We start from the raw sequence: 12,429 nt of genomic DNA, 5'->3' as shown, positions 1-12,429 counted from the left end.
CTACTTGTCCCGATGCAATTTTTTTTTTTAACCAAAACCGTATTTAGCAGTGCTAAGAAGAACATTGGTCAACCGCGTTGACCAACGAGTGCTTGCAATTTCCCTGCGAAATTCAGAATACATGGAACAGGTACAGATAGTACACCCGTACTGGTGGAGGGGAAGGACTGTTCGCCGAAAGGTAAGTATAGTGGGAGGGAGATTTGTGCGGGTTATTCCATTTCTCTCCCGTTCATTGAAGGACACAGGCAACAGATCGTAGATCCTGAATGGTAGGGTAATATCGCCACCTGCAGGAGAAGGACGCTAGGCACAAAACTAAAAACCAATTACAGCCTAGGGGCGGCCCCTGCCGGTGGCCAAACCCCCCACCTGCTGACAAGTCTCCAGTTTTTTGCCTAGCGTCAGGAGTAAGGAGCTAAAAAAAATTCTCTGGAGAAATTTTTTTCCTTCTTCCGTTTGACTCGATTTCTTCTAGCAAGTGTCCCCAGGGCGACATGCTGGATGACTGTAGATCCTTGTAGTCTCCCCTGGGTGACCGTCGAGCGCATGCAGACTCTGCCACGGTGGGTCGGCTGCGACATGTGGTCCCCCCTGACGCCTGTGGGTTCGTCCCGGGGAGTGCATATAACAGGGGGTCCGGGCCTGCCTGTCACAGCGCTCCCCTCAGGCTGGTGACGCCGCGGCTACGGTCGGGGGCGTCTTCCTACCGTTTCCCTACTCGTCCTGGATCCTGGTTGTGGAGTCCGGCCTTCGCTCCGCGGGGGTATGTATGTGGGGTCTGCGGTGGATGTGTCGTGGGGACCTGGAGCTGAGGTAAGCTTTGGCTGCGCTGTTCTCTCACAGCTGCAGCCTCCTGTCTCCCCCCTCCCCCCTGCCTCATGGTGCTCGGGCTTCAGTGGGCCGTAGATGGGCTCCTGTGCGGGCTGCCTTGGTGGGGACTTAGGCTCTGGGGGAGCTTCTCGGGCCCCCTCCGTGAGGTAAGCTTTGGCTGCGCTGTTCTCTCACAGCTGCAGCCTCCTGTCTCCCCCCTCCCCCCTGCCATGGTGCTCGGGCTTCAGTGGGCCATAGATGGGCTCCTGTGCGGGCTGCCTTGGTGGGGACTTAGGCTCTGGGGGAGCTTCTGGGGCCCCCTCCGTGGGGCAGCCGGATCCGCGGCTGACGCTGCTCGTTCGGCGGCCGCGGCCGCTACTCGAGGCCCCGGTCTGATTGGGGCCTCCATGCGGTTCGGCGGCCGCCATCTTGGATGTGGGAAGGCGCCCTTCCTGCCTCTGGATGCTCGGGCTTCGGCCCGTGGTCATCGTTGGGCTCCTGGATGAGCATCCGAGGGGTCTATGGCTCTTGTGGAGCTGCTGTGGCCGTTCCTTTCGTTTTGAAGACATCCGTGGCCGTCGCCGCTCGCTCGGCGGCCACGGCCGCTAATTGAGGCCCCGGTCTCATTGCGGCCTCCAGGCGGCTCCGCGGCCACCATCTTGGATGAGGGCAACTTTGCCCTTTCTCCTTTGTCACTTCCGCCCGGGCTTCCTTCAGCCTCGGGCGGATGGGGAGTGTGTTCCTTTCGGCCCTGGACGCCTTGACGGAAGGACACACAGTGTGCAGCTCTCCTCTGCCTTGCGGAGTCGGACGGCTGGGCTGGGACAAGGACGCTGGGGGTCGTGAGTAGCGGGGTCCGTGTCTCCATCTCCCTTGCCTGGTGGTCTGCAGTCGGTGGGGTGGTTTTGTGCGGGTGTGCAATGTTCGCAGGGATGACGCCCCTACATTGCCTTGTGTGGGCTGTGGGCAGCGCTCTGCGGACCCCTCTAGATCCCCTCTTGTGCGTCCTGTACGCCTGCGCTGCCTTTGCCAGTCGCCCGTGCGTCCCTCTGGTTCTTCAGGGGGGGTGGGTGGTACCGCGGGTACCGCATTGTCCCTGGAGTCCTTTTCCTCTGTCATGGACGGTTTTGTAACGCGCATGGAGCGCGCCTTGACGCAGCGCCCACCTGGAAAGCGGGCTTTTACCCTTGCCATCCCCTGCCTTGTCAGGGGAGTCTGAAGTGGAGGGGGAACTTCCCGCGACGTCGCCTCATCCTGATCCGGGTGATTCCTCACATCCTGTTTCGGCGAGTGAGGATGAGGCTGCGTCTACGCTCCATGATCCATGAACGTGAAATGGTCTCCGCGCTGTCAGGGAGACACTTAAAATTGAGGACGTTGCCAGCACGTCCGCACTGCCGCACGTGCAGTTTGGGACGCATAAGAGTAGGCGTTCTGCCCTTAATCAAGGCCACGGTTATTTCCGGTGGAGGATTCTCCGTCCTTTCAGGACCTTTTCGATAGGAAGGCTGAGGCACTTTTGTGGTCTCTGCCTCGGGCGCGCTCATGCGTCCGGTCTTGGCGTCTGCTTTGGTCTCTCAGACTCTGAGTGGGCTAAGATGTTACATCAGGGGCTTGCGGAGGAGCATGTCTCCCCCGTTTTCGTGGAATTGGCGGACCAGTTGGTGCAAGGCCTTCGCTATGTCTGCAATTCGGCCTTGGATGCGGCGCCCTTGGTGTCCAAGGTGTCGGCGGTGATACTTCGCCGTTTGCTCTGGCTTGAATGCTGGTCGGCTGATATGGCTTCCAAACAGGCTCTACAGGTGTTGCCTTTTACTGGGGACCGTTTGTTTGGTTCCACCTTGGATGGGATCATTGAGGATCTGGCAGGGGGTAAGAGTGCCTTCCTTCCCCAGGCGCGCAGGAAGGAGCAGCGCCGTAGGCCTGGGCCTACTTTCTCCGCTCACAAGCGGCTTTTTTCGCCCTCCGACAAGGGCGGTAAGTTTAGCAAGTCCTCCTCTTCCCACTCCTCCAAGCGTCCGTGGCAGCCCGAGTCTGCCAAGCCCGCCAGCAAGCCCCAGTCCGCATTAAGGTCGGGCCCCTACTCTGGTTCCCATGGTGGGGGGGCGCCTTCGCCTCTTTGCGGATTTTTGGCTGGCCCACGTTTCCGACTCTTGGGTTCGGGAGCTGGTTTCTTCGGGCTACAGTATCGAGTTTTCTGTTTTTCGCGTCCAACACGCGACTCGGATCTCCGTCGCGCTGGGGTGGACCTTTTGTCCCAGGGGGTGATTGTGCCGGTTCCGTCCTCAGAGAGGGTCAAAGGGTTTTATTCAAACCTATTTACTGTGCCCGAGAAAGAGGGAGTGTGGCCCATCCTGGACCTCAAGCGTTTGAACACCTTCGTGCGGGCCCGTCGGTTCCGGATGGAGTCGATCCGGTCCGTGGCGGCCTGGCTTCGTCAGGGAGATCTTCTGGCCTCCATCGATATTCGGGATGCATACCCTCATGTACCCGTTTGCGAGTCTCATCAGCGGTATCTTCGTTTCGCGGTGGGGGAGGACCATTTTCAGTTTGTGGTGCTGCCCTTCGGCTGGCGTCGGCCCCACGTGTTTTCACCAACGTGCTGGCCTCGATCCTGGTGCTGTTGCGTTGTCGGCGGGTTTCGATCGGGGGGTGCCTGGACGATCTGCTCCTACGGACGGAGTCGCATTCTTCGATGGTGACGGCTCTGTGGGTCACGGTGCGGTCCTTGGAGGAGTTCGGGTGGCTGCTGAACATGCGAAAGTCTTGCCTGGTGCCCTCTCCACGCCTGGAGTATCTGGGTTTGGTTCTGGACACGCGGCACCGGGTCCTTCTCCCTCGGGACGAGCTCCTGAAACTCCGTTCCAAGGTCTGGCTACTGAGGACTCGCCAGTGGTCGCCCATACGGTTTTGCGTGCAGGTCCTGGGTCTCATGGGGCCTCCTTCGAGGCGGTGCCCTTTGCGCAACATCATACCATGACTCTGCGGGGAACATCCTGGTACAGTGGGACAAGTCCCCCCTGTCCCTGGACAGGGAGATTCGGATCTCTCGAGAGGCAAGGACCTCCCTGCGGTGGTAGCTCCAATCTCCGGCCTTGGTGCGGGGGAAGTCTTTCCTTCCCGTGCACTGGACGGTGGTCACCACCAACGCCTGCCTTTGGGGCTGGGGCAGGGTCCTGGGCTCCTTGACCGTGCAGGGTCATTGATCGTCGGTGGATCCGGGGGAGTGGTCTCTGCACCCGGAGGTTTTTCTGCAGCTGTGTAGTCGCTGGGGGACGCCGGAGGTGGATCTTCTGGCGTCTCGGTTCAACCGGAAGGTGGACAGGTGTGTGGCCCGGTCCTGGATCCCTGGGCGGTGTTCGTCTAATGCTCTGGTTCGCACCTTTTGTTCAGGGGGTGTCGCGCATTGCTCCCCCTGTCCGCTCGCCTTTGGCTCCGTGGGATCTGAATCTCGGGTTTTCAGTGTTGCAGGACTCCCCATTTGAACCTCTTTTTTTACCCTTCACGGTTGGTGCAGACTTGGGGATTCCCAGGACGTGCGATCGTGTGCGGTTGCATCCGCCTGTATGGGGTTACATCTGCGTGGCAATTCGCTGAAAAAAAGGTAGATGTACCTATTTTCATGACACGCACCGCGCAGTGTTTTCAAACGTGATCGTGTGGGATCGCCCGGGCGGTATTGCAGCAGGAAAATGCGCAATCTGCCTGGCACGACTGGGGTGCCATTAGAAAATAATGGCACTGACAGACGATCGGCCGTGGTGTGCGTATTTTACTTTATAGTCTTTTTATTTAGTTACATTTTTAATTTATTATTTTTTTACTTTTTTAACTTTTTTTTTAAAACTGTATTGCCATCACACAAGGGTTAACAACCTCTGTGTGATAGCATTTGGAGGTGACGGGGTCTCTTTATTGAGCCTGCCATCTCCAACACAGGAGTTCTAGCAGGCACTGTTGCTAGAACTCCTGTGACAGGAACGAGCAGCGGCCACCGAGGACAGAGGCTGAGGGAGGTGACAGAGCCTGTCACTACTCCACGCCCCCCCCTGTCCCCGCTCTCAACGCATCCGTCCCCGCTCTCGGCTCCCCGCGCTCCGTCCCCACTCTCAGCGCTCCCCCCCCGCTCTCTGCGTTCCACGCTACGTCCCCGCTCTTGGCGGTCCACGACCCCCGCTCGGCACTGATTTAAGAAAAAGACAACCAGCCCTGCTACTTGTTCGTAGCAGGGCTAAAACAGTGAAAAAAACACTTGCCCGGAACTACATGTCCCGGGCGTCGGGCGATACGAATTCCACACCCCTGATAAGAGATTATGCTGACATTGTATATACCAGTATAGTAATAAGACTTTTACAACTGTGTGTTTTTCTGCACCCTCCATTCAGATTAGTCGTTTTACATCTAACGTTAAAGGGACTTTAAATGAAAAGTCCACATTGTAATGCCTTAACAGTCATTTCTTTTATAAATATCTAGGCCCCCTTAAAATCGTTATGTGGGTTTTAAGCTGTATATATCTGTATAATTTTGTAAATATTTGTAAAAAATAATGTTATTTCCCCCACCCAGAAATGAGGATCGTGAAATTCTTTTGGAATGTCAACAAAATGGACCACACAGAAAAACATTTCTTGCCTTGGCAACAAAGATGACTAAATATCCACATCAGGTATGTAAAGCATTCATTCTAATAGCAGCTTTTGCAAATATACTGTATATGTGGTCCTCATCTTCACACTTACACAGCGCTCTACACAATTCAAATAGATCTAAATTATTAGCATATGACCATTTTAAAGAAGAACTCCGGGAAGAATAAAACCTAACCCTTATAGTGGGGCAAGGGTTAAGTGCTCGTTTTGGTCTAGGGTGTAAAATAAAAAACATATACTGACCTGAACCTCGGTCCTGCCCAGTTGCTAGACTGGTCACTGTAGCCTCTGCCGTTCCGGTGGTGAAAGGTCCCTTGGCATTCTCCTTAATGCAGTGTATTAAACGTGATGACTCACTGATCCTTAGAGCACCGGAGTGGGGTTTTGAGTTTACAAACGCCTTTGGAAAGCTCATTTTAGGCCGGCTGCTGTATTCCTCAACAAGTCTCGACTCATTTTAATAGCCAAAAAAATTCAGTAAATCAGCAGCAGGGAGAGCAACTGGGTGAGAGGGACAGCATGTACTACATATGCCCTGCATATGTCAATGTCCACAACTGGTTAAAAAAAATAAAAACTATCCTTACCAGCATTAAAATGTAAAATACCCGCAGTGCATACATTTATTATGATTCTAGAAAAGGAAATCAAAGTGCCATTTATACACAAATCACTACTTTCTATCAGCATATCGTAGCCGAAAACAGAATTTGGCTCCTTTTTGATGCAGTGACAACAGCAGTCAGCATTATGAAGTGCTATGAAATTATGATTCATGGGTAATGGGATTTGTCCAAAGAGCTACCCTCACATTATGAGGCAATTGGGTAAAACTTGTTATAGTTGCATTATTACAGCAACTCCTCCTGATACAGTCTCCTGCTTTTTGATTGGGGTTCCTATATGATGATTATATTGGCCTAAAACCTTACAGTATAACTGCACAATGAATATATGTGGTCATGACACTGTATGTTTCCAAAAAACAAATGGCTTTAAGGACTGTTATTATTTGTGGTTTGTGATATTGTATCTATTACACCAAAACGCTTTTAGCTGTGTGTATACTACATGCTGAGGTGCTTATTTTATGACCATGTGTGTTCATACAGACCATCATTTTTGGTACATGAGATTACCATTAGTGGGAGTTGTATATGTTTCAGTTTCTTGTTTCAGGAAAGACTCATCATTTTAACATTTATTACAGGTGGAAGAAAGATTTCGACAGTTAATGAAGTTGTTCAAGAAGAGCAGAAATAGCATAAGCTGACATGCTTTTATACTACAGGACTATGGATGCATCTTTGTTGTTTTATGTGCGGTTTAGTCTGGACAAATGAATAACTCGTGGTGACTGATGACGATCTGCTGATGACCTGCACAAGCTTTTCTAGTAGAGTTTCTGCTAAACCAGACTGTTAACCATTTTAGCAGACTCATATTTTTTGTTAAATGAGAACCAGTATAGATTTGCAGAGCAGGTGTATGTGGGCGTTGTGTCCTGTTCTGAGCAACATCTAGGCTTTTTGCCTGCACCACTATCTGCCCTTTTGGGTTGATATCAAGGGAATATGGTGGAGGCTTCAGCCAAACGAACTTGGAAGTCGGTTGGATCTGAACTTTCTGGCTGCTGAACATGGGAAAAATAAAAAGATCAGCACAATTTTGTTTACTGCATCTATTTCCCCAAATTGCATTTAACTAACTTTTATTAGTTTCTTCCAATGATATCTTTTCAAATTGTAACATTGAGATTAGTCTCCTAAATTATTGTTCAAATTTAGCTAATATTTATATACAAGACCTTTGCACCATTGTCTCAGTCTCTTGTGGTACATGCAGCACTTCATCCTACTTCAGCTAGAATTGGAATAGTTAAAGTCCATTGTTGGTTCAGTTTTGTAAATGCTATTTGAAATGTAATTTTCATTGTTTATTTTGTGTCCATCATCTTTAGTGGTGGTTGTGATCCTTAAAATACCCAAATACAAAATGTAATGGTATATTTTATAACATATTGTATCTTTTCCTCTTAAAGCAGACCGAAGACTCCATCTTACCAGTGTAGACATGCTCACTGCCAGCCAAAGTGCACTCCTTCCTGCTCCTGTTAGAAGCTGACTTCACAGCCTGTTAACCCCAGCTCTTTGTGAGGCCCACTTAATGATTGGCTGCCTCTGCTTTATCAGCTAATCAGTGCCTCTGTCTCACTTACTGCTGTGGGTAAGTAGGAGTGAAGACAACAGGGACTGGGACATGGATGAGGCCTGCACAGGCTGACAGTATGTATTTCTGCACTCTAATGGGTTTTTGTAATATGACTTAAGACCTGGTTTAATGTTTAGTCTGACTGGTGATCTTGTGTATGTATGTGTGTGTGTGTGTATATATATATATATACGCATTCAAGCTTTGAAAGGCTTTACTTCCACAGCAGTGGTTCTCAACCTTTCTAGGGCTTGGACCCCTTGGTAACATTTGCCAAGTTGTGGTGACCTCCAACGGAGCGCTGGACTCCAGAATTAGTAAGGTTCTGTAAAGTCTGCTTTACAGAAATAGGTCACAGCAAAAGAATGTTCAGAATTCTCCTGTTGGGTACATTATTATTTACCTATGTTAATGAATATTTCTGTTAATGCTTCTGCTGTTTACTATGATGAGATGCAATCACACGTTGCATTTGTTTTTGTGCTGTGCTATTTGGGTGCATTACTGTTCTTCCCTGTAAAGGAAAAACCACACCAAAGATGCAACACTCGAGGGCCATTGGAAGCGGATACATTTATTTGCTTAGTAACCGAAGCATTTAGCTACCAGTACATACTGTATATATTCACAAGTGATGTGCCAGATTGAAGCGTTGCGTGTTATAACAGAGGCCAATTTTAAAATGAATGTTTTATTCTTAATTAAAAAAAGACATCTTTTGCGCTGTTTTAGATGATGGCTATGTTCTGATTGGTAGGCTGCATACTAGTTTAGCCTGATTTTATAGGCTTTGAAGCCGAGTAGGTTCAGCTTTAATATTACAGAGCTAGTGTGCAGCCTAGTAGACGGTAAACATCAGCTTCCATCTTACGTTTTGGGTATTTTTTTCTAGGCAGCTGAGTCTCTGTCATTATAAAATAATTAGACCCCATCCATCTGGATATTTGACTTGTGCACCTCAGCGAAAGAGCGATAACACAAGTCAGCTTAAGAGAAGCTCGGCTCTTTTCTGCAGCTTATAAGGGTGCTCCACTATTTGGGCCCACAAGCACGCAATATTCCAAAAATATAAAAGGAGGGCTTTAGAGCTTTTGCTTCTGTAGGTAGTGTGAATGAAAGATCTGTTACATTTATTGGTCAATTATAGAAACCCTAAAACTGTACATGTTATGGGCTTCATGGATTGAGTTGGGCTTCATTTTTAGTTGTTCTGCTTCTTCTATTATGTGTTCATTAAAACTTGGTAATAAAAAATGATGCATTGCCTTTTTTATAGTGCAGATATGTAAAATAGAGGCAAACTCTGATGCCCTGTAACATAACAATTCTGTTGTTTATCTCTGTCTCTCCTATATGCCTGTAAACACGTGTTAACTTGAATATAAATGTGAATTTCAATTGTAGAGTTCGTTTGATATTGTAAATCCATGTACAGACTTGGTTAATGTTCCTTGTAAAAAGTTTTGTATGTATATACCAATGTTATGGTTTGTTTGGTTTTTTTTTTGTTCTTTTTAAAAGTTGTAAAGACAAAGGCATTTATTTTGTATAAACCTGTTTTTGCATACATTAGAAGAAAGTAAAAAAACAATATATAAAATGTCTTGATGCATTCTGAATGTGGGTGTTGCTAATTATTTAGAATAATACTTTTATTATTGCTGGATTATTTCACTTGTAGATTTTTTTCCTAGTGACATTACCCTTTTTTAAGCTCCAAAAACTAGCAAGGGGTCAAAGCTGCAACCTATACAGTCATGACTACACTACACTGCTTGTCTGTATAAGGTTGGCGTTTCATGCATCCATTTTGTTGGGGTGTCCTGCAATTATAATCGTTGACCGTATCGTTTTTGAGTAGCGCTTTTCATTTGTCCCATCATAAAAGAGTCATGTGGACTAGACAGCCGTCTGCTGCCAGAACTGCTCTAAATAGCACGTGGTCCACTGAAGCATTAAATCGGTCATGTCCGATTGATTACGTCTTATTGACATGCATGGTAAAACATCAGACAAAGAACTGGGAGAAAAGTAAAAATAACCAATTGACAATGAAAATGACCACCTCTTAGCTTAAAAATTGCATCTGATTCTTGCATCTAGCAAATGATCATTAATACCGGTATAATATGTTCATATAAAGCCGCTGAAGCAGGGTGTTGACTGGGACTGGGTTGGCTTCCAAGCACATCAATTACGATATTTATTAGCCGCGGGCTCTGTTGGGTGACTGCGTAATCAGTTGCTGGTTTTATACTTTGGCTAATCAATATGCAGTTTCCCAGAATCATGCTTTGCGACTCAATGTTTTATCTAACCCGAAAGGCAACAGTTCATCAGTGCCAGCTTCAACATACATAAAGGATGTGTGGCTAACACACGGTTTTATTTCCAGTGAAAAGGTAAGCACAAATGATCTAACAGAATGTAATACATAGTAGTATACTATTTTTGACCGTTCTGCTTAGATCAACTTATTTTAGGAGAGTCACTATATGCATTAATATGGTTTGAACAGTAGTCTTTTGTACTTTAAGCAGTATGTGTGGATTTTATACATTTTTTGTTTTTATTTTAAATTTCTAGCAAGTGATCTATTTAGACAGTTGAAATTGTAATACAAGGATTTTATGTATAAAAACACATCTGCCATAAAATGAATTGTCATATTTCAGTATATACTGTAATCTGAACACTAATGGACAAGTGCCCTTTTGTTGAAAGAGATCTACACCTTTTGTTTTAAAAAAAAAATATACACTTTGGGTGTACTGTAAAAGTTATTACTGTATCTGCCTTAGTGGATCTTACAGTCTGATGGCCTTACAAAGGTTAGATAGCCAAGTACACTTGGACAAGGTTAGGTAAGGCAATTACCAGTATTTTTTGGGAATGCCATAGAAAATCTGAGATTCTAGGATAAACCAGTGCATTCATCAAAATGCCGTCTATGTGGACAGTTCCCTTATGAGGATCAACCTCTGGTTGTAACCACTGGGTCACCAGTTCATCCTTTGGATCATTTTAATTATTTAACACAATGTCACATTATTATTCACTCCCAAAGAAGATGCAAATCTAACCACAGATTAAGTCAACTTCCTATTCGTTTACATTATTATTTTTTTCAATCTGAGAGAAGCAGAGCAGTAGTAGTGCAGTATTAGGGATGTACTGTAGATTAAATAAACTGCCTTAGTTGTGTAATACACTCACCAGAGCTGCTAGAACTCCTGGATTAGATATTGTTGCACTTTAAGAGGCCTGATTCTCAATGCTGCTCTTTTAATGATAAATGTTTTAGGCATTGACAGCTGTGTTGTATTTCAGATGTACAGTGTTCTGGAGTTGATTTACTAAAAGAATACTTGCAAGGTGAATGTTGGCTTAGTGGATTAAGCTAGACAGAGGAAACAATGTCCTGTTTTGAGAAAAAAAAAAAACTGTCCTAGGTCAGTAGAAGTCCTAGGCCAGTGGTGGCGAACCTTGGCACTCCAGCTGTTTTGGAACTACACGTCCCATGAGGCATTGCAAGGCTCCGACAGCCACAGACATAACTCCCAGAGGCAGATGCATGTTGGGATTTGTAGTTTTGGCACAGCTGGAGTGCCAAGGTTTGCCACCACTGTCCTAGACCTTAACTCACTTGACCCCATTATAGGCCCCAAATGGAAATGGGATTTCATTCAGGAAGAGCTGTTGGGCCAGAGACTCACCTCGCGCAGGTGATGATTACCAGGAAAGAACCCCTTGAAGGTGAAATACAGTGCTTATGATGAAGGGATCCGAAATGATTCATAATGCAGATAGTACAAAAATGTAATCTGAAAGAGTCTCAAGGACAGAGTAAGTTGCACTGAAATCCTCCATACAAGGACTTATAGAATGTAGATAGAATGTTAATATTTTTAACCAAATATATTATGGAAGAATCCAGATTTGAGAGGTTGATAACTACCAGAAGGGGAAGCCTACCCTGGGGCGATACAGATCTTGCTGGAATATCCTTTCTGTCCTTCAGCTTCCTGGGAGTCACGGATTTACAAATGCTCCTAATTCCCTAAACATGAAGTGTTAGACGAGGGAAAGTCTAGATTCAGACATATAGTTCCCAGAGTCATCACCACTACCACTCGAGGATCACAGATTGGAGACACGTTCAGCATGCACTTAACCCCTTAGTGACTGACGACGTACAGTGTACGTCACCAGCATCGGGGCTGTTTAAACAGACTCCCGGCAACTTTTGCCGCCGGGACTCTGTTTAAACTTGCAGAGCCGACTGTCGGCTTTACAACAGAAGCGATCCTGGCGACTTACCTGTCGCCAGATCGCTTCTGCGTCCCGAAGAAGGGGCCCCCCCCCCCCCGCCGGACACCCCCGCCGTGCTTCCCGGGCTCCGTTGCCCCTCCTACGGGCCCGGGACCGGCGATCTTGGTGTCCGCGGGGAGCTGGGGAGGAGGTCGACGAACTTCCGTTCATCGATCCCCTCCCCGTTCTATGGGACCGGGAGCGATGCAGATTGCATCACTTCCGGTCCCTGGGCTGTCAGTTCTGGGCTCCTGCAGCCCAGCTATAAGCTATTGAAGTGCGATCTGCACTTCAATAGCTTATTTCCAGTGTAAAGGTGACACTGAGGGTCTTTTGGACCCCCAGCATCACCTTAAAGAGGACCTGTCACCACCATCTGCTATTACATGGGGGGGCTTGCAAGCCCCCCCATGTGATAGCAGTCAAAGTAAAGTAAAAA

General features: G+C 47.4%; 1 protein-coding gene across 1 annotated transcript in view; it reads left to right on the top strand.

Moving 5' to 3' along the window:
* The window catches only part of CASP8AP2 (caspase 8 associated protein 2), a 29,311-nt gene extending 22,531 nt beyond the window's left edge, over positions 1-6,780 (top strand). The window contains 2 exon segments of the mRNA XM_018573521.1: positions 5,386-5,485; positions 6,679-6,780. Coding sequence (XP_018429023.1) covers positions 5,386-5,485; positions 6,679-6,741 — 163 coding nt within the window. The 3' untranslated portion in view covers positions 6,742-6,780.
* Positions 6,781-12,429: the final 5,649 nt, after the last annotated feature.

Source organism: Nanorana parkeri, unplaced genomic scaffold, assembly GCF_000935625.1.
Source record: "Nanorana parkeri isolate BGI_ZX_2015 unplaced genomic scaffold, ASM93562v1 scaffold2411, whole genome shotgun sequence".
NCBI classification, from domain to species: domain Eukaryota; kingdom Metazoa; phylum Chordata; class Amphibia; order Anura; family Dicroglossidae; genus Nanorana; species Nanorana parkeri.
The sequence above is the reverse complement of the archived record's forward strand: the minus strand, read 5'-3'. Positions and strand labels throughout refer to the sequence as shown.